This window comes from Notechis scutatus, chromosome 3 (genome assembly GCF_049901735.1).
Source record: "Notechis scutatus isolate UNSWTSFEM ecotype Mainland chromosome 3, rNotScu1.2, whole genome shotgun sequence".
Lineage (NCBI taxonomy): Eukaryota > Metazoa > Chordata > Lepidosauria > Squamata > Elapidae > Notechis > Notechis scutatus.
Window position 1 is genome coordinate 25,739,734 of NC_142011.1, and position 27,805 is coordinate 25,767,538.

General features: G+C 38.3%; 2 protein-coding genes across 3 annotated transcripts in view; one reads left to right on the top strand and one right to left on the bottom strand.

Annotated features, from left to right (window-relative positions):
• The first annotated feature begins 236 nt into the window (after positions 1 to 236).
• Positions 237 to 12,951, top strand: KCNK15 (potassium two pore domain channel subfamily K member 15). The gene is made up of 2 exons (XM_026665028.2): positions 237 to 809; positions 6,959 to 12,951. The coding sequence occupies exons 1-2, from the start codon at positions 494 to 496 to the stop codon at positions 7,873 to 7,875; spliced, it is 1,233 nt and encodes a 410-aa protein (XP_026520813.2). The 5' UTR covers positions 237 to 493; the 3' UTR covers positions 7,876 to 12,951.
• Positions 12,952 to 19,116: 6,165 nt separating this feature from the next.
• The window catches only part of RIMS4 (regulating synaptic membrane exocytosis 4), a 108,776-nt gene continuing 100,087 nt past the window's right edge, over positions 19,117 to 27,805 (bottom strand). For both annotated transcript variants that reach the window (XM_026664878.2, XM_026664877.2), the window contains exon 6: positions 19,117 to 26,566. In XM_026664878.2, coding sequence (XP_026520663.1) covers positions 26,348 to 26,566 — 219 coding nt within the window. In that variant the 3' untranslated portion in view covers positions 19,117 to 26,347. The remainder of the gene's footprint in view (positions 26,567 to 27,805) is intronic.

Sequence of the window (27,805 nt, forward strand, 5' to 3'; positions counted from 1 at the left end):
TGGGTTCCATCGGCTATGTGAGCGGCAGTGACTGCCTTGCTGAGAAACCGATGGGTAGGGCTGAGGTTCGGGAACGCCGTTAGGGTCCCGGGTTTCCAGGCACTCAGGTTCCAGTCAGGACGGCGCGAGTTCAACGAGTCTGAAGCTCCTTCGGTTCGCCGGGATGCGGCCTCCGGTGGCGCAAGAGCTCCCGGCCCCACCCGCCTCCTCTTCCCACACCCGCAGCTGGAAAAGGGGAGGCGTGGCGGCGGCGGCGGCTCCCGCCTGCGACTGGAGCCGCTCGTTTGGGGCTGCCACACGCGCCGGAGACCGCCGCAGGTACGAACGGAGCTGAACCAGGGCGGAAAGCAGAATCGACCTCGACCCGGGACGGCAGCTGCACCCCGGCGCGAAGCCCGGGAGGGAGGGGGTGGTGGTCGCCGAGGGGGATGGCGGGCTGGGCGTAGGAAGCTCTTGCTCGGCTGGCGCGGGGGGCCATGCGGCGTCCCGGCTGATGATGCCTCCACGGGGCGGCCGCCTGCTCGCCATGAAGCGGCAGAACCTCCGCACGGTCTCCCTCATCGTCTGCGTTTTCTCCTATCTGCTGGTGGGCGCCGCCGTCTTCGATGCGCTCGAGGCCGAGGCCGAGGTCGGCCACAAGCGCCTCCTGGAGCAGAAGCGCAGCGACCTCCGAAAGAAGTACCGCTTCTCGGCGGAAGACTACCGGGAGTTTGAGCGGCTGGTCCTGCGGGCCGAGCCTCACCGAGCCGGCCGTCAGTGGAGGTTCGCCGGCTCCTTTTACTTTGCCATCACGGTGATCACCACCATCGGTGAGTGTGCGCGTCCAAGGGTCCGCTTTCTCTTTGGCTATGAGGCGGCCTCCCTTCCCCCGCCTCCCCATCATCCCCTCGCCCGTCCTTCCAAGAAGCCACCTGTGGGTGCGCCCGGCTCTTCCCCCGCCTCGCCAGCTGTAGGTGTGGCGTGAGGCGTCCTGAGGGATCCATCCTCTAGGCCGGGGGTCCCCAAACTTGGCAACTTTAAGACTTGTGGACTTCAACTCCCAGAATTCTCCAGCCAGCTATGCTGGCTGGAGAATTCTGGGAGTTGAAGTCCACAAGTCTTAAAGTTACCAAGTATGGAGACATCTGCTCTAGGCTGGATGTGAGCACTAGAACTTAAAAGGTATAGCAGTTTAGGGGCGTTGGCATGTAGTAAGGACTGCTGAACAGAGTTTACATGCGTTCAGGTGAGCATTTAACTCTTCAGTGGACCCAGAGCCCACAAAGGCTCAAGAAACAGATGACCCTAGTCCAAGGGTCTTCAAAACTTGGCAAGTTTAAGGCTTGTGGACTTCAATTCCCAGAATTCCTGAGCTAACATGACTGGAGGAGGAATTCTGGGAGTTGAAGTCCTCAAGTCTTAAAGCTGTCAAGTTTGAATACCCCTGCCCTAGTTGGTGTGATCTTGGTTCCTATCGCTGCTCTTCGGAGGTGGTGTTCAGCAGGTAGCGGAAATTTTGAGTAGATCGTAGAACTAGCAATTACCACCTCTGACTGGCCCTGCCCCCATCTATTCTCTGCCTCCCGAGTCCCAGCTGATTGGCTGGGTCTTCTTTTGTTGCCTTGCATAGGAGAACGGAGCTGGAAAGCAGGTTAGTGGGGTAGGGGGGGAATCCTTCCCTATGCCCACCAAGCCACACCCACAGAACCGGTACTAAAAAATTGTGAATCCCACCACTGCTGCTCTTACACCAGCCTTCCCCAGCTTGGTGGTCTCAAGATGCTTTGGGGCTACAAGCTGAGGCATTCTCAGGCAGATTGGCCCACCAGAAATCACTGCTGCAGGCTGCCATCAGTCAACGTGAGCTTTTCTCTGCTCCCCAACAATCCCACATTTCAAGCTTAATTTTAGCTTTTTCCTGAACGATAGAATGTACGAGCTAGCTATTATGAAAAGCATTTCTGAATATGTACAGAGTGCTTTCGCTTGCTCACAATCCACTTTCCACCTGGAGCTGGGCTCACTTACAAAAGAGAAAAGGACAGTACAGGTAGTCCTCAACTTATAACAGTTTACTTGATGGCCATTCAAAGTTACAACAGCCCTGAAAAAAGTGACTTACGGCCGTTTTTCACACTTATGACTGTTGCGGTGTCCCCATGGACGTGTGACACAGATGCTTGGCTACTGACTCGTATTTATGACGGCAGCAGGGTCCCTGGGTCATGCGATTCCTTTTTGCGACATTCTGATAAGCAAAGTCAATGGGGAAACCAGTGATTCACTTAACAAATGTGGCAAGAAAAGTTGTAAAATGGGGCAAAATTTACTTAAGAAATTTCTCACTCAGCTGCATAAATTTTGGGCTCAATTGTGGTCGTAAATTCAGGAGTTGAGACGTGAATCCTGCTCACTGGAGAAGTCCAGCATCAATGCCAGTTTAGTGTCCTCACACTGATTGGTTCCCAATTTTCAAGAAAATTAGGATGTTATAAGCACTTTATCTCATGAGCTTTCAGTGTGAATTACTGCCATCTTGCTTCAGATCTCTTCTTCCAATGCTACTCTGGGACTTTTGCAATTGCATTACATTTGCTGTAATGTAACTGGTCACTCATCCCCAATTGATCTGGGAAAGTCAAGAGAAAGACCAGGGGAGACATGATAACAGTGTTCCAATATCTGAAGGGCTGCCACAGAGAGGAAGGGGTCAACCTATTTTCCAAAGCACCTGAAGACCACACAAGGAATAATGGATAGAAATTGACCAAGGAGAGATTCAACCTAGAAATAAGGAGAAATTTTCTGACAGTGAGACCAATCAACCAATGAAACAGCTTGCCCTCGGAAGTTGTGGGAGCTTCATCACTGGAAGCTTTCAAGAAGAGACTGGACTTCAAGAAACATATAGATTTGAAACCAGAGATTTTTTTATTGGGAATCTTACCTGATACATATAATAAAAATTTGAAGTATTTGATTGTAAATGTATTAACAGCGGCTAGGATTGTATTTGCTAAAAATTGGAAGAGTGAGAAAATACCATCAGAGGAAGAAATTATTAAGAAAATATTGGAATGTGCTGAAATGAGTAGATTGACATTTGAAATTAGAGAACAAGAAGATAAACAATTTTATGAAGTTTGGGACCTTTTCTATCAATGGTTAGATAATACAATATAATAATAGAATATTTAGAAACTTAGGAAATGAATACATACTTTTTTTCTTTTCTTTTTTTGACACTATTTTTATAAAATTTTATTAAGATAGAACTGGTATGACTTTACGATTTGTTATAAAATAAACTAAGTAAATTATAGTTATCTCGTTAAAGTATGAATTAATAAAATTATAGTCAAATGATTGTTTAATAATGATATTAGGTTATATAATTGTTGATTGATAATATGAGTTATTATTTAATATAACTACAATGGAGACTATGAAATGGATGCACAAAAAAGAGTGGTAAACCAACCGATACACTGTCTGTAAATTTATGAAGGAGGATGATGCTTTTATGCTTTATGTTTTATATGTTTTTGTTCGTTGTTAAAACCAATAAAACTTTTTTTCAAAAAAAAAAAAAAAAGAGAGAAGAGACTGGACTTCCATCTCTGAGAAATGGTGTAGGTTCTCCTGCTTGGGTAGGGGGTTGGACTACATGACCTACAAGATCCCTTCCAACTCTGTTAATCTGTAAATCTGTAAACATTTGTTAAGTGATTCACTGCAGTTGTTAAATTAGTAACTGGTTGTTAAATGAATCTGGCTCCCCCATTGACTTTGCTTGCCAGAAGGTGGCAGAACATGATCCCTGAAAACATCCCACTTGGGCGGGGGGTTGGATTAGATGACCTATGAGGTCCCTTCCAACTCTGATTATCTGTTTATCATAAATATGAACCAGTTGCCAAGCGTCCAAATTTTGATCACGTGACCATGGGGATGCTGCAAAAGTAGGGATTGTGAAAAATGGTCACAAGGCACATTTTTCAATACCGTTGCAACATTGAACGGTCACTAGATGAACTGTTGTAAGTCGAGGACGACCTATAGTTCACTCATGTAAAGCTGCACGGGTAGTCTTCCATACACAACCATAATTGGGACCAGAATTTCCATCGTTAAGCAAGGCAATGAGTCGTGCCTGATTTTAGGACCTTTTCGCCACCGTTATTATGCGAATTGCTGGAGTTGTTAAATGAATTTTGAGGCTATTAAGCAAATCTGGCTTTCCCAATTGACTTTGCTTTGTTAGAAGCTGGCTAGGAAGGTCACGGATTGGCAATCCCATGACCCCCGGGATGCTGCAACCATCATAAATACGTTCCAGTTGCCAAGCACCCAAAGTTAGATCACATGGCCAGGCAGATGCTGCAATGGTCATAAGTGCGAGGACCAGTCACAAGTGCTATTCTGACTTTGAATGGTGGCTAAACCCATGGTTGTAAGTTGAGGATTCCCCCCATATGTCCTATTCTTCTATTGGATATGCGTATCCTCATGGTGTGTGACACAAATTAAATCACTTAAGACCAGAGAAACATTCTCTTCGCTGTTATTAAGCCTGGCATAGGAATGTATTTATGGAGAGAATATCTTTGGACACTTATTTCTGCCCCGGGTTTCCCCAGCATTTTGGAGAATTGGCAGCAATTGCTTCTTCCAGCATCCATGAAGCAAGTGGGTTTCAAATATTAAAAATTACACATTAATTGCTAACTATACAATTTAGGATATTTTTGTTTTCCCAATCCCCACTATCCAAATTATTGTGTTTGAATTTTGGTTTATAAAAAAAAAAAGGACAATATTTGATAGAAAGAAAAAAATGAGTATTGCACTGCAACAAGGCTCCTCTCTTTCCACAATAACATAAATAATAGCAAGTACGATTTCCATCTATGGTGATATATTCATGTATCTTTAACTGTCTCTTCTTTGGAGAAGAACTGTTGACATCACTGTTTATGTACAGGATAAAGGGACAAGATTGAATGGGAAATAATCCATGCAAAGTTGTTCTTGCCAAACCTTGCAGAAAAGCAAATTGGCATGTCTGGTTTGCATATGACTATCCTTAGAATACCTTCTCTTCCACTGTACTTTTGTGCAACTTACGTTTCTCAACATCCAGTTTTTGATCCCCACTTTCTTTTATCTTGTCGTGCAAATATTGTCTTTACTTCTCAGGAAACCAGGACTTGGATTTCAATTTGGTTAAAGAATGAAGTAGATGGGGGTTTTTCTGAGTGGAGGGATATAAGACATGGAGCCCCGAGTGAGGCACACCAATGGAAATGTTGCTTTTTAATATTTTTGCAGATAATGTAGAGATCAGGATGAGCAATAGATGATGCTCATTGATGGTGGGGGTAAGGGATTACAGAGAGGTCTCCAAGCATGTTTCCAAACTGAATGGATAAGCAGTAAGATGTAGCTGTAAGTAATGATAAAGTATTTATTTTATATATGCATGATTTGGATCAGCTGGAAAAAGTGCTGTAATGAGGATGCTGTACTCAAAGAAAACATTGACCTGATGTTTGGCAACTGAAAAGATAACGGTGTAGCACATTTCATAAGGAAAGAAATTGAAAAGAAAAAAAACCCCATCATTTTATAATGCCTATAAACAAATCTAGAGAGTAATGACATTTGAAATATTTATTTGTCTACCAGCCAAAAAAGAAAAGAAAGAAAATTGGGAAAGATTAAAAAAAAATACAAACAAAATAATAAATAGATACCGTTAATGCATAAAGAAAATAAGCCCTGTAGGTTTGGAATGGAAATTCATAGTTCAGCTTTGCCAATAAGTCTACAAAAGCAACTACCAAACAAATATTTACTAGCTTTCTGTCAATACAATTTCATGCCTGGAACTAATTCATGTTCCACTCAATAAACCGGGCGTGTATGAACAAGCTGGAGTTATTGCTTGTAGGCATCTTTGTTTCTAAATTTACTAAGAGTAGTAGCCTTTTAGTGAACTGGCTACGCAAGAAGGGTATTGGATAGAGAAGACCAGAAAGCTTTTCTGATGGTTCTCAAACTTGGTAATGAACAAAACAAGTTTCGCTTTCCCCTCTTAAGTAACTCCACTTGCTCATTCTTCTTGGGGTCTTTAACAGATCAAGTCTGGAAAAATGCAAACAAAATTATATAATGCTAGGTATCACCATCATCTTTAACACCTTCAGCAGCAAGTGTTTTTAATTCTTGGAAAGGATTATCAATAATCTCTAGTGTGAACGTGGGAGCCTTGTTCTACTATGTACTATACAGAGGTGGTATTCAGCAGCTTCTAATCAGTTCCTGGAGATCTAGTAGCGGAAATTTTGAGTAGTTTGGAGAACCGGCAAATACCACCTCTGACTGGCCCTGTCCCCATCTATTCTCTGCCTCCTGAGTCCCCGCTGATCAGCTGGGTCTTCTTTTCCTGCCCTGCACTGGAGAACTGGGGTGGAAAGCAGGTTAGTGGGGTCGGGAGGGAATGGGATTTTGCAGTAACCTTCCCCCAGGAGTGGGGTGGGAATGGAGATTTTACAGTATCCTTCCCCTGCCACGCCCACCAAGCCACACCCGCAGAACCGGTAATAAATTTTTTTGAATCCCATCACTGGTACTATAGATTAATATCAAGTTTTCTTCAGATATCAACGTACATTGAGCCAGTAAATGATTGCTTGTGTTTTCTAAGGTGTCATATCATTTCATGTTTGCATTTCTTCTCATCATCCTCAAATAGCTGATCCTTCAACACGTGTGAGAAGTTTCATCATCTTTTCTTTGTGTATCATATTGTATAGTTCTTGACAGCGAAATCACCCGTCGCCCCCACACAGGGAAAGGCAGTTACCTGAAATTTCCATTACTAAGCTAGTTCTTAAAATTGGGTAGACTGTGTGATTTTGTTTCTTTCTTAATTTTTAATACAAGTTTCTCTTTGTATTTCCTTGTTTTGCTGCAGGCTATGGGCATGCGGCTCCTGGAACTGATGCTGGCAAAGTGTTTTGCATGTTCTATGCCATCCTTGGCATCCCGCTCACTCTGGTGATGTTCCAGAGCCTTGGGGAGCGCATGAATATTCTTGTACGGATGGTGCTAAAAAAAATAAAGCAGTGCCTAGGAATGAGGCAGACAACAGTCTCCATGAAAAACATGGTTGTAGTTGGTTTTCTCTCATGTATGGGGACCTTAGGCATCGGGGCAGCTGCCTTTTCCTATTTTGAAGGCTGGACTTTCTTCCATGCCTTTTACTACTGCTTCATAACGTTGACCACCATTGGATTTGGAGACTTTGTCGCCCTGCAGAAACACGAAGCTTTGCAGAAGAAGCCTCCCTACGTAGCGTTCAGCTTTATGTACATCTTAGTGGGCTTGACAGTGATTGGGGCCTTTCTTAACTTGGTGGTCTTCAGATTTTTGATCATGAACTCAGAAGATGAGCGTCGGGATGAAGAAGAGAAGGCCTCTTTAAGGAGAGCCAGAAATTACATCAACTTGAAACCCAGGGAAGATAGCAGGAGTACAAACGAGATCTTGCTCCCTGTAGAAGACAGGACCAGTCAGATGAACCTCATCCCATTGATCCAGGATGATGCTGAGCACCAGAGAAGCAAACCTTTGGTTTCTACCACAAAAGTCCCTTCCTTTTGTACGTGCCTATGTTACAGGCCACAGCTGAGCAGAAGCCCAGATCCGCCCCATCCTGAACCTTTCAACTGCCATACAAATCTGGTTTATTACAACTCAATTTCTTACAAAATCATGGAAGTCTCCCTAGGTGGTAAGGATCACACTGGCCTGTCTTCTCCTGGCAGTACTTTGTCATCTGATAGTCCCAGTTGCCGAGGGCACTCCAGAGTCCGGAGAAAGTCTATTTGAAAGCATGCATGCTCTTTCGAACTTTTTTTTTTTAATTTATTTTTTTCTTGGGCCTGTGTCCTGCTACTGAACAGTGTTTTTTGACGATAAATGGTGAATTGAATTGTCAGATAGTGGTGGAGTGCCCCCCTTTCTTTCCTCTTCCCCCTTTTCTTTGCAGGCACATGCTGAAATGTCTACCCATGTATATTGCATTCCTGCTAAGCCCGTGCAATGCAGCCTGAGCAATGCCCTTTGAAAATTAATGCTGAATAATAGTTCTCCCGTCAACATATGTCACAACGTTTGCATTCAAAGCCGAGGTTCAATGGATTTAAGTACTAAAAGCCCACAGTGCCTCTGAGTTGCCATAACATCTGTGGAGATGTCTAATTATTCCTTTGCAGTAAATATACAGATAATACTCAGTTGTATTAAGACAGCCTGTAGACTCAGCTTGTCTTGTTTTTGCCGAAGAAGTCGACAGATCTATACCCTAAAAGAAACAGTGAACAGATGTCAGGCTTGTAGGCTAAGTATTCTGCAAAAGGGCAAAGAATGGACACAAAGTTTGGGAGCATCTTCAAGTCTAACCAGCTTTTATAAGGCATAAGCTTTGGAGCATAATGAAGTTGGTTAGTATTGGCTGTACTCTACCAGGCTTTGTATCTGTTTTATTGTCATAAATATGGTTCTTTACACCCCTATCATCCCATCTTCTGCTCTTCACTTGGGAAGAAAGGATTCTAGAAGTTTATTACAGGAATCAAACACGAACAGAGTTCATGGTCCTTCCTCATAAAAATCCGAATCATCTTTTTGCAGGTTACATACAGGCTGGGAGATATTGCTATTGTTCAAGAATTGAGAACTAAGAATCTGTATGGCTCTAATTCAAATCAGTCAACTCTAGTAACTAAACCAGATTTACCTTGTGACTACAGGCAGATATCCTTTAGCGACTGCCTAATTTATGGGCAGTTCACAGTAACAACAGTGATGAAGCAGTAACTTTCCAAACAACCCATTTACCATCTTTGCTGGTCTGTAAGGCAAAGGAATGCTGAATTAAGGTCATAAGCATAGTCACAGTTTCATTTAGCAACCACTTCACTTAACAACAGAGTAGTTGTGGTTACTAAACAAGGACTACCCATACTTGTGCCCTACTGGGGTTTCTTTGCAATAGAAGTTACAAAGAAGTTATGCTTTCTCACCACAACTGTCTTTGTCTACAGTAGCGGTGCACATCTTTATATATCAAAGGTTATTTGGAGGGATGTTGATAGGTAGATGCTTCCATTCAGATTTTTTAGATCAGTGTTTTAATTACTCTCCCATTTGGAGTTCTGGATTTGAAATATTCAGGGATGAAGGTGGGTGGGCTTATTTTAAGGCCAATCAGCAAATCAGCATAACCTATCTCGTCTGAAAATGGGGAGGACTAATGGCGCCTCAATTAAATTTATTTATGTGCATGTATTTACAAGTGTTTTAGGCCACTGAAAACAGCCATATAGCTGTTCACCAGACACAAATGATAATCTATCATAGTCTCATCACTCAGGCTACACAGCCATGTGCATCTCACTTCATTTTGGCTATACAAATGGCATATTTAGAAACTTATTTGCATACACAGTGGTAGGAAATAATATTGTATAGTGATATCACTTTAGGATCTGAAAATAGTATTCAGGAGGAGTGGGAAGAAAGATACTATAAAAAGTATCTTTATGGTTTAAAAAGGCTTTTTTTAAACCATAAAGAAACAAAGCACAGCAGCAATTTATATAGCCAACTTTCACATACAGACAGGATCCAATTAAAGGCATCGCTCAGTCTGGAAATCATTATGGAGCAGTTGCATGTCTTTAGCCCTTCTCTTGGTTATTTTTATTCCAAGACTTCTAGTGTTGCTAGGGTCTCTCAACTGCCTTTCTCCCAGCTGATAAAACTGGACAAGGCACAGAAGATGACATTGTTCCTTGGGCCCCCTAGCTTACATGTTGTCTGCAATCCAGGTTGTGGCCTTTGGAAGAAAGCCAATCAACCTCACCATCAGAAAAATCTCACCTGATCCTCTGCAAATCCCAATCATTGTTAGAAATGTTTTCCGCGTTTTCCTTCCGGTTTAGAAGACCAAATGGGGTGATGTATCTGAGGGGTAACCAGATTGGGGAGCAGCCAATTGTGATTCACAATTTCTGTTATTGCTACCTCCCTCCCTAGCCCCCTTTGCAATCTGGTTTGATTAATATTGGCAAAGCTAGGCAGAGGAAGAACTCGAATAAGAGGAAGAATTAGAATTAATAGAACAGAACAGAATAGAATAGAATAGAGTTCTAAGCCCTGTGGAGACATATTTGCAGGCTTGAAAATTCATGAACGCCACTAAAAAAAAAAGGAAACGAAAAGGGAACCTTGGTGCATCAAAGACTGAAACCAGCCTTGGAGTAGCAGTATCTTTCCTGGCTTACAGACCCCTTTGGCAGCTCTACCCCTCAATATATGCAATTACAAAATGGAAAAGAGATCGTTAGATGAGAAACTTTATGTCTTTCATAGCCTGCTGCTCCGGCAGCTGCTGACAACTTGATTGGCAGATAACATGGAAAATAATGGCAATAGGAGGTTGCTGTTTTCCCTTTGGCAACCCAAGGGTTTATTTCATATCATTTTTTTGGTTCACTTGCGATAGTTAGCAGTTGCAAGGCTAAAATCTTTTTACAAGGGCCAAGGATAATGTTTATATTATTGTTTAGGTTCTGCGGTGCCTTCTTGGCTTGGTTGTTTTGGTTCTGTTTCTAGTTTAGAATAGAATAGAATAACAGAGTTGGAAGGGACCTTGGAGGTCTTCTAGTCCAACCCCCTGCTTAGGCAGGAAACTCTATACCATTTCAGACAAATCTGAATTGTCCAATATCTTCTTAAAAACTTCCAGTGTTGGAGCATTTACAACTTCTGGAGGCAAAATTGTTCCACTGATTAATTGTTCTGTCAGTAAATTTCTTAGTTCTAAACATACAAAGTTAATAACGTACACAAAGCATTCTTGCTGTCAAAGGATTTGAGGACCCTCCATCTCAGAAAACCCTAAGCTACATTTCCTCATTGGGCAGCCTCCACCTAGTCGTTGGGTTCAGGCCAATTCAGATATTTTCTGTGTCCTACATTGCTAGAATGTGTGCTGTGATTTTACACTGAAAAATCTGCAGTATCTTTTCTAAAATTGGGAAGATCAACTCTGTGCAATAGAGCATTGGCCTATGTTGCCTGAAACAGAATAGTAACTACAGTGCTGGGAGCAAAAATGACACCCCTTCTCCCCAGTTACATTATTAAAATAGGCACACCGAAAAAGCAGCACTAATGTCTTAACACTGAGTTCCAGTCTTGAGTGTAATGATTAATTTGGCACAATGGCTAATTACTTTTTAATTTAGTTTCTTGTACAGTGAATGCAGAAGCTTCCCCTCCTGTGCCGCCATAGGAATGCAGTAGGAGTTGCACTTCAATAAGTGGGCCTAGCATTTTCAGGCTTCCACAGGAAGTGAGCAGGCTTCTAAATTGCTTCAAACTAATTTGAATAATAATTGCAAATCAGGCTTAGGATGGTGAATGAACCTAGTTATGACTTATTCAACAGCCTATGTGTAACAATGGCTTAGTGTGACATATGAACCTTTGCTATTACATAAGAAGTTGTTTTTCTTAAACAAGGTCCATTTGCCCATCTAGTCCAGAAAAATCTAGCTAGATCTTTTGGTGATAAGGGAAATTCCAGAGATTTTTTTTAATCCATAATTTTTTTAGTTACAGTAGAGTCTTACATACCGGTATATCCTTTTACATGTAAAGCAGGCATATTGCAGAGGAAGAGATGTTCTTATTCCTTTCACAAGAAATATATTGTTATATTTATTGCTTGGCAGTCTCCGATGGTTGCTGAACAATATGGGGCTGTGAAGCTAGCTTATTTATAATATTAAGTCTCTTAAAGTATAATAACTGTTGAAAGGCATGGATGATGAGCATAATTTTTCCTTTTTAAAAAGCCCAATTTTGTTGCATATTATATGGAAATGTATGTGTTTCAGTAAACACACATTGTCTTGCTAATGAAAAAAATGGAAAATCTTATTATGCAGTAGTTTGAAGCAGAATATCTGTGCTTGCCTGTTGATGATTTAATCTCAGGATGTGGACCAGACACCTGATTCTAGGCTTATTCTAGTATTTTTTTTTTTTTTGGGGGGGAGGGGAATCCCCTTTCCAACTTTGGGCCTGAGGAGTGTCTCCCATCAATTAGCATGGGAGAAACTATAAATGGCTGCATCTTTTTCAACAGATGTATTTATTATGAGGAATCAGTAAGTATATCAGAAGGAATCAAGTTGCTCAATTTTTTTTAAAATGGATGCCACAGATATAGATCAAGGCCCCTTTAAGTTTTTTTTTCCAACAATGGTAATGTTATTTTTGAAATTGGTTTAGCAAGCAAATTTAGAAAGATGTTAATTTGATGGTGGGGAGGGAGAATTTATTAATCCCACTTATTGTTTAATGGGTAAAGTCACTGTAGAAGCCTAAGGAGGGAACCTGCAAATTACTAAACAAAAGAAGGAGGTTATTGTTATTTTAACTTTTCTCTGCTATAGTTACCAGGTGCTGGGCAACATTAAAATACTTCTTATGCAGTTAGTCTAATAACCCATCAAAAGTAATACAAAATTAACCTATATTGAAGCCTATGAACAACAGACTTTGAGTAATGTGGGTGCAGCAGCAGCATGAGACATCAAATGTCTAGGAAATGAAAAATGATTTCAGCAAGATTGAAAGTAAGTTTTATACTGATTTTAATATAATTTGTCTAGAAGACTCTGTTCAAACAACTGCTTTAATTTGGGTATGTTTTCTAAAAAGATATAAGTGCTCAGGTCCATTTTGTTACTACATATGGATGGTGCCTAAACTTTTCCAGTGGTTCCTTATGTCCATCCAGAGGGACCATCTTCATGAGAAAAGATATTCTGTATTCTTCCTTCAAATATTTCTGTACTTGCTCTAAGTAAAGAACTATTTCAAATTAAAGTGTGACTTTATTCCACTCTATGGGTATGCACAAAATGGGGAAACTATCTTCCTGAACCATTTCAGGCCAGCTATATGTCTATGGAGATTCTAGGTCATTCTGGTCACGGTTGTCCCAAAGGTGCTTTTTCAAGAGGCAACTGGACTTTCTGGGTTTTCTTTGAAGACATTTTGCTTCTCATCCAAGAAGCTTCTTCAGTTCTCAGAGCTTCATATGCAGCTATGGTTGCATAAAACTGAAAATCAGAGTGGGGGGTGGTGGTCAAGGTTGGTCTCTCTTGAACCACGTAGATAGATTCCCCCCAAATCAGTCTTCCCAGAAAGTTCCTCCCTTCCTCTCTCCTCACCACCTGCTGATCTCAATGTTTTCTCCCTGCTGCCCAAACCATTCTACTTGGACCAAAATATCCTCATTTTATTCTGTGCGCAGACAAAACAGGTGCTTCTGTTCAGGCACAAACTGTTCCTTACCCAGGATTTTTTTTTTTGCATATACCTATTTCTGGCTTTCTACTTTTTCCCATCAGAGTGTGCCTTATCGGGGGGGTGGGGGGGGAATGTTTTACTGATAGTGTCTACCCCTTTTATCCCCCAGTCCTTTAAAATGGTGTTTTTCAACCTTGGCAACCTTAAAATCTTTGCCATGGATGAGAATAATTTATAGCATCAAATTGTATACAAAACATCTGCTTCAAGTTTTGTTTTTTCATAGGATTCCTGCTTTATTTTTCCTGTCATAGGCCATGTAGCTGTTTTGATTAAATCTAGGGCAAATTTATGCCTGGCTAAAAAAGATTATAGGAAAGATCCTGGAATCTCAAAGTGCATTTATCCAGAGTCCAAATTGCTGGACTACATAGACTTTCTGTGATAATGCAATTCTGTTTCTCTTGCTCATTACACCGGGAACAAGGGATAATTGACATAATGGCTTTCAGAGTTTTGCTGAAATAATGGAAATACTTAGAATAGGCGAGGGACCACCTGTTTTTTTTCCTATATGGGAGGGCAGGTTCACTGTGCATCTCTTGTTTGGGCCATAACACACCCACCTAGTTTTCTTAATCTAACTAATCAAATTATGTTCTCACATGCCATTCTGAATCAGAAAGCAGACAATCATATTTTCATCTAATGGGAAGGGCAAAACAAGCTATTTTGGGTACATTGTTTGCAAGGGCTTTTTAAAAAAAATCCAGTTTTAATTCAAGCTTCAGTGTCTAACAATTTTTGAAGAAGTAAGTGGGTCAATATACTTGATACGTTGCTAAAAATAGTAACTACTACATGAATAGCACTGCTGCAAGTAGCTGTGCGGGGATTTAAAAATACAAATTATCTTAAAATATACTCTGATAACACATGCTGTAATTATTTTGAGAGCTGTCTTTGTTCGGTGATCTCAAAATAGATTGGTATTTGCAGTTTTACCTTGAATTAATCCTCTAGAAGTGTGAGGAAGAGCTGGGAGGGTTGGACCAACTTGATTTTTTTAAACTTTTAATTTAATTTGCTAAAATTTCTCTACTGACCTGCTTTAATGACCTAATTATGAATGTTACTAGATAGTTAAAATTAGGTATACTTTGGGACACACTTTCATTTTTTCAGAAAATATGAATTTTTTTTTCCTATGTTCAGATGACTGGACAATAGAAATGAATTCCTCATCTTTTAATTTCCTTTTTGAAAACTTTATAAAGATACATTTATAGTACCCATTTCTCAATGGGCTAAAAACTTGGACCTTGTAAATGACTTCCTTACAAACCAGATTACAATATGATTGTCCTTTATTGAAATGTTTGATTAAATTCTCTATGCTCATAGATATGTATGAGATGTCTTAAGTTTTTTTCCTTTTTCCACTATTTAATTAAGTTTAAAAAGGGGTGGGGGGAATGGCAAAAACACAACCCTACCTAAGTATACCACAGCAAGATTGCAAAAGTTCAGGAAACTGTTACATGAAAATCATAAGAATAATCTTTTATTTCTTTGCTGTCATCCAGTGCTTGTCCAGATGCTTGCAGTAAAGATATAAGCTCATATTAAAAATAGTAAAAATATCCCATTTTTTATTACATTCCTCCAATTCCCCAAAATACGGAAAACCATTTATGGGTATGATATACAAGTAGTCTTCAACGGCACTAAAGAAAGGAACATGACCATTTTTCATACTTACAATGATTGCAGCATCCCCTTGGACATGTGATCAAAATTTAGATGTTTTGCAACGGGTTCATATTTATGATGTTTGCACTCTCCTGGGGTCATGTGATCAGCTTTTATTGACAAACAAAGTCACTGGGGAAGCCAGATTCACTTAACCATGTTACTACTGGTAACTTAATAACTGTAGCAGGAAAGGTCATAAAATCGGACAAAACTAAATGTCTCACAGTAGTAACATAAATGTTGGGCTGAATGGTGGTTGTAAGTCGAGGACTACCTATATAGTATCATGCCTATAAATCTCTATACTGATATGGTATATGAACATGGTTACCCGTGTTCTTGTGGGAAGAAAATACTCTTTAAGGCAAAACCCGCAGTAAGGAAATACTTGATAAAAGAAGAGTTATTATTTCACAGAAATGAGTGACATCTTGTGGTCAACAGGCAGAACAACTACTCAACATCCTGTGATTACAGAAATTTGTCACGCTGGAAGATTTTTTTTGACATGGTTGCAGAGCTAGCCCAAAGGACCTCTTAGGCTGGAGGCCTCTCCTGATTTTCATCCCTAAAAAAAAATCACAAGACTGGCATTTGACCCAACTGCCAACAGTGTTTCTCCCTCTCCCTCTCTCTCCCTCCCCACCCTCCCTCTCTCTCTCTCACACTTTTTATTTCTTAGTCTTCCACTTCAGTAGACAAGCAGAATGGGCTGGTGTGTTTCTGACATGCTAAATATAGCAGCACCTTGGATTCTGTATTGAGAAACAATGATTGCACTACTTTTAATGGTTGCAGGCTTAATAAAGGAACTTTTGGTAGCCTGTTACTATAGAACTGGTGCCAGGAAAGCAAAAACTTGGCATTAGCAAAGGATGTTAAGAATAACAACAACAAAAAAGATGCAAGTTTCCCTCAGTTTCTCTTAAAAAAAATATGAAGTTTATCAGTGCTGATTGAAGAAGGTAAAATTCTAATAGGGTAACAAAGGAAAACCAGTGTTACTCAACTGTCCTTTTGGATTATTCCTCTCAAAAAGAAAAAAAAAGTTGTGTTCCACCAGGAAATTGTGATGAACAAGATGAAAGGCAGGATTGAAATTAAGAGATTTTTAGGGATATGATCAGGAAGTACATCTTTATTTTGAATTAAGCTAAATCTCCATAACAAAATGGATAGCATATGGCCCGAAATCAGCAAGGACTTGTCAGGAAAAAAATCTTGCAGGGCTATACCATGGTCCATCATCAAACTGGACATAGGTATCAAGTAGTTCTACAAGAATCAGCATTGGCTAATCGTTCATTATTTTTTACTAATGACTTGGATGAAGTGGTTTAGGGAAAGCTAGTTACATATGCAGTTGATACAATTAGTGGGTGGGTAGCTCATAATGTAAGAAAACAGTTTAAAACTGTACTGTGACATAATGTACTTTGTTTAGTTTGGATCTTATGTGAATCAGTCTGAACCCACATGCTGTAAACCATGGTTTGATTTATCTTGATGACTCCAATCATTTCCCTTGGGCTCCTTGCCTCACTCAGTTTCCTACATCGAAATTAATTCATTAAAATATTAAAGGGATACTGGCAAACAATAAAACTAAAAATAGTAGCCTCTGTCATCTTAATTTGTAAGAATGCTTCTGGAAGGTTTCTGAGAAAATAAAAAGGATTGGTAGACATTGCTATGAAGTAGAAAAAAGTAAGCAAGGGTAGTGAAACATCCTAAGATGGTAGGTTTGAAGAGGTTGCAAATGGCTACGTTTCCTATAGCAGCTTCCTATAGCAGGTCCTTTGGCAACTATTTCTGTGAGAGCTCTGAGGACATGTTCTCAAAGATCTAAACAAGTCTTTGTAACCCACAAAGGTTACAGATACCTAATGTACCGTAGCTAAAAGGAATCTTCAGGAGGCAGAATCAGGATCCAGATTTTTTTTTCCTGAATGATTGTTTGTGGATCATATACTTATGACCACAGTGATGCAGCAACAGATTCTATGACACAAAGACCGCTTGCTATTCCTCTTTTACTCTGTTGTCATTTTGCAGTCTCTCCAGAACTGATGGAATTTCCAAGTGGGGCTTCCAGTGGGCTGTGTTAGTTCCACAAAGCAGTGTGACTCCTGGTCCTATAGAATCTGGCAAACCATCAAGCAAAACAACCATTTGTTGTTTGTTGCCATTACCATGCTGATGTTGCTAGGTAATATTGATGCTAAGGCTACTAGTTGCTTAGCAACTGTCAGAAATTGATGTTGCCTTTGGAAACTGGAGTGGGGGATTTTATAGTGGCTTTCTCACATTCTTATGTTAAACTTTTGATTACCAAGAATAGAGCAAACTTATCATTTCTTACTTAACTTTGCTATTCTTTCTGGTTTTTATTTCGTCCTCTCATTCCTTTCAACATTTTATTCCATCTTCCATTGCTGTGATCAAAGGGGTGTGTGTTAATTTGAATAAGACCTTTGGATGTGGCTGTAATTGACTCCAGATAAAGCCAACACATTCACCATTCGCCAATGCATTTCTATCATATATTCAGTTTTGTCCAACTTTTTAGATTTGTTGGCCTAGTGATAACGTAACGGTGTTATCAGCCTATGTGGCTTATCAATAATCTCTTTACTATGGCATCCATATCAAGGAGGAATACTGGGGCCACACCGTGTTTAGAAGAAATGCTAAAAATATTTAGGAGAAAAATACCCTAAGACTGGACGCTTCAGTCAAGGAGGATCTGAATGTGTTTTGTAGTCAAATGTAGTCATTTGGAGACAGCAGGAGAAAACTGCTTTGATTGGAAGGCAGACAGGAATGGAAATGCCATGGAAGTAGGCCTGAACTACAAAGACCCATTTTTAGAATTTCAAGTATGGTCTCCCTTTTAACAGACCATTGTCTTCACAAATGGACTTTAGCTTCCAGAGTTTTCATCAATGGCCATTCTGCACATTTTTCACATTTATATCCACGTTTCTGAAGGAAGCTTCCATCTTGGGAATGTTTATTTAAATACCACTTTGGCTTCACACCCCATCTCAGATTCTTGTGTTTGCAGTACTAGACACAATTATCTTTTTTTTTTCTTGCTGTTTCTCAGGGAATGCAAATGTTTGGTTATTGGGTCTGTTGCTTCTGAAGATGGTTATGAAACGAATACATTTCCAGAAAGCAATACCAATGTACACCTTATTTGTAGTATCCAATCTGGTTTGGTTACCTAGACCAGAGGTTTTGCCTTCTGAATTTTCGGACTTGTGCTAAAACCCACCTTCAAGAAACTTCTAAGTTCCCTGAAGATGAGCTCCAGCACGAGTCTGAAAGCTCAGAAGACAAAACCTCTGGCCCCAGTAACAGACCCAGATTGGATCCTGCAATATTATCCTGGGACGTGTATATTCTCCTTCATTCGTACATCTTATTTGTTTATAAACATGTATATGTTACCTAGTCAGTATATTATATAATATTTATGAGAACATTGCAACCCATTAGAAAGTTCACAGGAAAAACCTGAGCACCCCATTCAATTAAGGTGATTTTTTGAATTGATCTCATCTAATATCTCACTTAATTCCAACATTTCTTTTGTTTTATATGTTAGAGTTCCTGCTCCCACTTTCCTCCAACTAATGTTGAGAGAACATACCTTTTAAACCTGGAAAATGTCCAGGATAATGGCAGCAATAATAATCTGGGTTAGAAGTCCTTTTGGACAGACTTCTGGACAGGTTATAATGATATTATACAACACTTTCATTTAAAATATAAAAATGCACTTTACAACAGTTAAACCTAAATGGAATCAGCAATAAGTGAGCATATTTCAAATCGTCATAAGCAGTGAACCTAATACGTATGGTGCAAATTGGGCATGTTCTCTCTACTTCATTTCTTTCCTGAACAAGGAAAATGTGTCCTTAATTCCAATGCAATGTGATAAAAAGCATGCATTCAATAAAAGCCTCAGATTCGTTTTTTTAAAAAAATGAAGGAAGATTTTTATTATTTTATTATTATTATTTTCAACAATTTCTTTAGCTTAACACTTAATTGTAAATTACCCAACCATTGTGTATTTTCCAGATAAAATTAATGAAGAAAACAGTATACCAGAATCTTCCCTTAAAGACAAAAGACAGTATCCAACATGAAGATGCCAGACACTATGTGTGAAATCACACTTTGCCACATGTACAGCATTGCGATTGTGTGCAGAACAATCTGCCACAGAAAATTCCAACCAGGGAAATTCATGCACCTTAGTAAAACTTTTAATAGTATTCATTAGTAGAAGTTAGTGCTTTGGTCTTTTGGGGGAGAGCTTGTGCTGTGTGCTGCAGTTGCAAATTGGCAATAAAGCAAACCAAATCTATTTATTTACTCAAACTGAATTCTCATGTGCTGGTTATTAATTCTAACACCAGCTAAGCATGGCAATGGACATGAGATACCCTGCCTTGAGCAGGAAGGTAGATGACTGCCAATATCTCATTCTTTTCCACGCTTCTACATAGTATATATTGACTATCTTCGTACCTAGAATTATTGTGTACAGAGCAGAATAGGCTGGACTTAATCAAGCCTCACATGAAACGAAGGTGCTTACCTATATGAGTTTATTATTCTTTTGGAGCCCTTGGCTATGTAATCATACTTAATGTTTATTTGGGGGGAGAAAAAGCAGAAGGAGGGAAATCACATAATTACAAGACAATAGGGGCTGAGCAACGTGGGTTTTTTGGGAAAGTTGTCCAATATATATTGATCAGCTTTAGGACGTTCATAAAAGCAGCACCCCTGAAAATTTCATTGTGAGATAAATGCAAGATATATCAAATGGCTTCAAGTCGTTCCTAGTAGTTAACTTTGGCTCTGGGCATGTTATTTTACCAAATAAATATGCTCTGGCTTAAACTTGCTTTGTGCATAAGCAATTCCAGGTTAATCACTAGTTTTTCTAATTTTTAAAAGATACCTCTTGTGCCCTTCTCAGAAATATTGGAGAGGGTTTTTTTCCAAACTAGATGACCTAATACTCTCATTTACTACATAGGAATTCCACAAGCTTTCCCTCAGATCATATAAAGAAAACAAATACAGTTTTTATTTATTTAATATACCACTTCTTACACATTAACTTAAAACACTAAAATAATCAAAGTAGTCAAGGCTTATTAAGTTAGTTGATTTGAGAATTCAGGAAGTTGAAGTTTGCACATCTTAAAGTTGCCAGGGTTGAGAAACACCAGTATACATAATGTGACTTCTTACGGAAGACCTTGGCATTAGAGTGGTGGACTTCTCTAGAGAAAATAATTTACCGTTGTGTTTGGGCTCTGAGTTTGGCAGATGGAAGTAACAAAACAGATCTGGCCTGAGAAGAATGGTTCCCTGACAGCTATTTTAAATTTGGCACGCTAAATGTAGCTGGTGATTAAATTAATCAGCACAAAGGTATTTAATTTTCCTTGGATTGCCAAAAACAGGGCTATTTGAGCTAAATTTTAGCACAAGAAAGTAAAATATATTTTCAATGGGGTTTTGCCTGCTCATTTTTTCTGCCTTCTCCTTGCATTTCAGCACTTTTATTTAGCACTGGATGGAACAGAATATTTATTTTGTAAATTGGGCTGATTTGGTTTTTTGGATGCTATTTAACAGCAAAGTAGATTCTACAGCTGTCATCAGGCAGAAGCCTTAGATAAAAGTTCCCAGCAATCATTATCAATAAACTTTTGCAGTTTGGCTGTTGATTCATCCTTGCGGTTTTATAAAGGTGCGTGTATTTCTCTGCTTTGATGTCATGTTAGAAATATTAGAATACAGCCAAGGAAAAATAATGCACTGCAACTTATTTCTTTCAGTGAGGAACATTTGCCAAAGAGGCCATTAGAGGGGGCAGTGCTACTATAAAATTCAGAGTTTACATTTTGGCAGTGGCAAAGCCTGGAATAACAACAACAAATGTTAAATGATCCCAAAACTAGAAAATCTGACACATCTGTAAATTTTATATTGAACCCTGTATTATGAAAATCAACTTACACAAATGTGATGGTCAGTGAAAGGATTTGCTTGTACAAGTAAATTGAGAATTAGACCATTGGCAGAGCATTACCAAAAACACACTTAAAGGACGGTGATTAATATGGCTATTCCAGAGCTGAAATCCCAAAAGAATGTAATTGTAGATTCTATTCATGTACTGCCATTTCTACATCACAATCAATACACACCAAAAAATAAGATATTATTGCTTGTAAGACTATTTAAACTTATTATAAAAGACTCTTTTATTTTGTTTATAGGGATATAGGATTAGGACAATTAGCAAAGTAAGTCTCTTTTTTCTCCCTCAGCTTCAAATTACAACATCAATTCCTTCAAGAAAGGCTTAGTTCTTAAGATTGTTAGCAGTGATTTAATAAAGAATTGCAAATATTCTTACACAATATTAATATTATTAAATTATAATTTCAAGTGAAATTTCTACAGGAAGATTTCCTGGTAGCTATTTACATATTTCTGCATTTCCAGACTAAAAGGTTTAAATTATAATATACTGTATCTAATATTAAATCAATAAAGTCTTTCAAAGTTAATTTATTAGTTGTGCTGAAGTTCTGTTTTAATGGACAAATCAGTTACTATGATCTGGTAACCCATTTATTTCTAGTAGGTTTTAAAAATGTTTCTATGGACAAGAAAAAACAATATTATACCAAGAGCACAAAACATTTTCTGTTTAAAAAAAGATTAAATTATAGCTTCTGTAAAAAAAAAATACAGCATTTTTGTTTTTAAAGAACATATTTCTCCAGTGTCAAACAGCCTGTAATAAACTTAGAATGTATTTCATTAAAAAGTTGACCTGCTATCTAAGATGGTTTCTACTATACATGCTTACATTGAGATTCTTAATGCCTCAACATCTACAGAATTTCATTCTATACATTAATTTATGACTACTTTTTAAACAGTACATTTAGAAGAGATCCAGTATTAGAAACATTAAAAAGGCGTTTTTATATATATAATAAAACCATTCGTGATTTGTTCTGTTCTTTCTTCAGAACTCTCACCACAGAGCTAGAAATGGGTTGAACTACTGGATTTTGTTTTATCTCTCATCTTCAAAATAAATTCTACTTATCGAGAAAGAATAATCAGATACTCTCAGGCACTGGAAACCCGGATTCAGTTTCCTCTTTCAAAAACAGATTTCAATTCTGAATCTGGGTATATCCTGTGCCATGAATACTATTATGGGCAGATCTTTTCACTCTTAACAAATCTTAGTTTCTCCTTTTCTACCTTTAGGAAGATGGAAGAGAAATCCTGTCTTTATTCTCTTGCAATTTTCTATACCATCTTTGGATCTCTCAGTTTTAAAAAGAATAATTGCTCATCTTTTATCAGATGTATACAGGGTGAAGAAAAACTGCACCTAAAAATATAACTTAATTCTGATGCCAAAAAAGAACAAGATCTTTTTTAAGGTAGGCATGTAGGTAGGGCTTGGAAGTGGTTATTTTCATATCAAACCTATATACCTCCCTTTTCATTTATGATAATTGCTGGACTCTTGCAACCATGAGCATTGCTAATTCCCTCTGATGACACAGTTTTGTTATATTATGTTTTGTTATATTATGGGAATGGTATTAATAATACCATTCCCATAATATAGCCATATTCAGGGAAAGCCTTTTGTTCTGAATGCTAGGAATGAGAAGGCTAAATAATTTCCATAAATTTAAAAGGCTACAAGTACCTCTTCCCCTCCCATTTTCCACATGTCGTACATGCACCAGGACTTCATGTTGGGACTGAAATGAGCTTGAATTAACAGAAATATTTCAATGCAGCTGGTATTCTACTACTTTTCATACTTTCCTGTACAAGTTTGCATATTAATTGTTGTTCGCAACCTTCCAAGTCAGATAGCTGTATATTGCAGTAAATAAATATTTAAACCACAAATGTATAAGTTAACTTTATATTTCATTGCCTATTTCAAAATGCAGGGTGTACATTTACATATATTAAATCATATGCCATAATGTATACTTCTCAATCAAGACTGCTTTAGGCAGAATTTCTCAGAGGATGAGAACTAACTGAAAATTTCATCATCTTTATCCCATTCAACTTTTTAGCAATGGTTTTTGCCCTAGGCATGCAAGGCTCTTTTTATGCTTCTAGGGCTTTAATCTATTAAGAAGTGAATTTTAATCATGTTAATTTTCTATTTTGCTATATTTAATAGAATCTCTTACTGGAATCCTTGTTTTTTTTTTCTGATGTAGCTTTTGTTGCCTGTTTTATTTTGTTGACAATTATCCCGGGAATATAAGAAAAAAAGAATATTTAAATTTGCGGTAAAAATTGGCAGCTGATTGCAGAACACATATGAAATACGATCAAAGTTATAAGTTTGAATAACCAAAACATTTTTTAAATTTATAAAACACAAACATCTGCCCTTCAGTTCCCAATCCTGAAATGCATCAGTTTCCTATAATTCTTCTAAACAGCAAGATAGTTAGATTGGCTACCAACTATTAAATCTAACCTAAACTATTCTAATTCATACAGATATTGTACAATATTGCCTAATAATTACTATACATAAATATGACTATATACCAACTTGAAGTATAAGGTTTTTAAAAATAAACTTAAAGAGTCATAACATAATTTGACCAGCGTCTATACTGCAACTATCTTTTTTCAGTCTATACACAGAAATTCTCTGATATGAATGTTGAAAGAAATTCTCTGGAAAGCACATAAATAAAATAGATTTAGACAATCAGACTGAAACTCTGGAGGTTTTATGATAGTAAATGCTTAAAATTAATATCATTCTTGTATTCTATTATCTATATTAGATTATTTCTAGCAGAGTTCATACTTGACCTATTGATTTTGCAATCAACATTTGATTGCTATTTTACAAACCATTAAAATGCTACATATAACATACAACTGTCTAGATTTCATTCCATGGGTATCCCTATAGTCATGCTTTAGCCATGCTTTTTTTTGTGTGTGTGTCCCCTGATTACTACTTTCTGCTGTAATAACAGGTTAGGAAGCCATTTTCAAATGGCTCCAAAATATTAATACATAATTTGGAATCTTGAATTGTGAAATGAAGACAACTGTTGCCATTCTAACAGAGAAAACATAGCAATCATTAGAGTAGAAACTAAAAGGAATATATGATAACATCTAGATAGAATTTCTAATCCTGGCATGAAACACCATTTTAAACAGCTGTCTCTAATGCAGTCTTCTTATGAATGTTACTTTCTAGATGTGTTGGGGTATAAATCCCAGAATTCCCAGCCAAATATGGACATCCTTCATGCTGGCTGGGAATTTAGGGCCAAGTAATCTAAACATTTGGTGAGGACCAGATTGGAGAGGCAATTCTACTGCCTTCATTTAGAACAATGCCCAGGTAATCTAGGATAGTGATTAAATTATCCACCACCAACTGTTGTTGATAATCATTGTCTAGCTGTATATTATATATGTGTATATATAGCTAACCTTTTTATTGGCTAATTTAAAATATTTACATTATTATTATTCTTAGAGGTTTCAAATTCTCCCAAAGGTAATCTGCAATAACTGGAGCATTTTCACAAGTGACTTTTGTTAGAAAGTCATTATTCCATCTGCAAACTGAAGGTGATTTAAAGTTAACTCTGCTAAAAAGTAAACATTCTCGTTATGCTAGATGTAGATCAGTATATCTAGCACAGTAGAAGCCATATCCTTATTTGCTGCTTCTGGAACATGTACAATTGTATAATGATGCATGGACGAATCAAGAATATAATACGAGTAGGACATGTTCACTCATAGATTAGCTATATGTACAAGCATACAAAGCCACATGAAAGCCAAAATGCCAATTTTAATTATTCCCTGCGCTCATTAATTCAAAAGTGCATTATAATAATTCACATATGAACACAAATAACTTCAAATACCTCATAATGCTTTTAGAGTCACTTGTGAAAATGCCTTTACTACTTCCTGCAACTGAACTATGAAAAAATCCAACTCTTCCTCTTCTTCCCCCAGGTTGCCTCTCAACACTGGATCAAATAAAATGTCCTTCTGTTAAATGTAGCTTCCCAAGACCCTTTGCACATATCTCTCAGATGATAAATGGAATGTCATCTTCTTGTATCTTAGTGCAGTCCCTTAAATAAAGCAAACCTTTATATTGTAATTTTACTTGCAAGAGTGGAATAAATTATTGTCCTTGAAACCAAACCCTATTCTACATCAAAAGATATGCACTAAAAATCCAAAGCATGGCTAGAATATGGGAATAAGAAGACACAACGAGAAGAAGCACAGCAAAAGCTGAGGTAAGGTATGGTGTGTGTCTTTGTGTGCTGACAATGTTCATATCCAATAATAAATCTAATCTCTACAAATTTTCCAATTTGTAATTTTTGCGCAGTGTTCCAGTTAAGTGGTTTGCTATGTTCTGTGTTGCAACTGATTGACCTAGAATCTTTTCTAGTTCTTCCCACAAAATAATTCTTCAGCAGTATTGTTGACCTAAGTCCTATAGTAGTAGAAGACACTGCTGGTAATTTGGCACAGTATTAAAAAAATATAGCAATGGTACTTGTACCTTAAATGCAACTTGCTCTAAGAAATAGTTGCAGTTCTTTCTCCCTCCTCCCCACTCTTTAAAAGGAAAAAGAACATTTACAAACCCCGTAAAGTTTCCCTGAAACTGCTGTTATTTAGGTCAGATGTTTGCTTTGAATAATTAAGAATAGCCAAAGTTCATTTTATTTTCAAATTTGTAAAATAGTATTAAAAAAGAACATCTTCCCCAATGAAAATAAATGGTTGCAACATTTCAAGATGTTACATTGATCTGAAGGTGTGCAGATGACAGTGAATAAATGAAAAACCGAAAAGTGTGTCTTATCAGCATCATTTCATAATTAGGACTTGTGCCCCACAGCTCCTCCTACTTGGATGGAGAAAGGTCAGTGGCCTCCATTTTGATTTCATCAAGGTTACTTGGCTATCCTCACCTTCAGACTCCCCCAGGGACTGATTGAAGATGCAATGCACTTGAGGACAGCGTTCAGGCAAACAAAACCTTGAGATCATGATCTTAAAAATAGAATCAGTACCCTTAGTACTTCCTTGCTCATTAAGATCTGTCACAACAAGGTCCTACTGTACTCTCCAGGGAAAGTTGTGAGGACTGGCGCAGGAGGGGAGCAGTAGTAGGATCCACCATCGAAGAGGTTGGGAAAAGCTTATACCAACCAACTGCCAGAGTGGACAAATCCAGTTCTTCCAAGAGGACCCGAGCAACACCCATGAAGTACTTGCGTTCCATACGCCCGTAGTTTCCCCAGACAATCACCTTGGGAACAAAAAGGATATGGATTGAGTTTGATCCAGGAACACAAATGATGGATCCTGAGAGATTTTTAATATAGGATTTTTTTTTCTTTTGACAAACTTTGTCACACACTGTGATCTAATCAACATCAAAAGGAGAAACTTGAGCAAAATATCAGAGGAAGTTGACACCAGGTGTTCCAGTATTGCCAAGATGGAAAAACCTATTGGTTTGTCTCCTGCATTTCTACTTTTGACATAGCATTAGCATTTCTAACAGCCTAGCTATAGGAATATAGACATCTCTTTTAATCTACATTATATTTTTTGATCCTCCAAGCCCCAACATTGTTTATTCTTACTTACAATAGCTAGCTGGGGGTCTCACTGTCTCTTACTATCTGACCCATTTTTTTCTCTAATTATAATGTACTGAAGACCTCCTGTATGAAAGTGACTACATATTGAGCTATGGTTCCTTCCACTTTTTGTCATTTTTTATTACAACCAGAAAAACAAATTAGAGTACAGTTGAGTAAAGGAACGATTCCTAATTATGGAAAGCAGTGGGGAATGGTTCATTATTATATCCCCCCCCCCCTTTTAAGGCATATGAATTACTCAAGCCAGTTGGTAGAGGTTTATTCTTTTATCAGCTACACTGAACAATGTTTTTGAAAATTACATTTTGTATACCATCTAGAATCATTGGGGACTGTGTCATTCATAAATATAAATAAATGAAGGTCTATAAATATTTCAATATGTTTCAGGCTAGTAACTGTTACTGATTTGATTATACCTCCACCATCCTTAACTACAGGGCTGGGTTGTATCTTTGAATATTGTTTAGAAAGTCCAGCTGGCCCCCGAATTTTGCAGCAAGACTGCTGATTATGGGAAGTATATGACTTCCCTGGTCATTGATTTCTTCAAGTATTGGTTATATGACATATGTACAGTACATGGCCTTCATACTATAGGGCCTGGCTGTCCAAGGGACTGCCTTTCTCCACTCTTTCTGCCCATTCTGTAAGACCCATCAGGCATGCTTTGAGTCCCATTCATCCAGTAACATTTTCAAACGGATCCTAGGAAATACATATTTTCTGTCCCATTGCCTGCTGTACACAATAGCAGTCCACCAAAAGTTTGAACTGCCTTTGAATGACTCTTGTAAACCTATTTTTCCCTAAGCTCTGGAATAGATCAAGATGTCTCTTTTCACAAGGCCCTAAAATCTCTGACTTTCCCCCTGAAA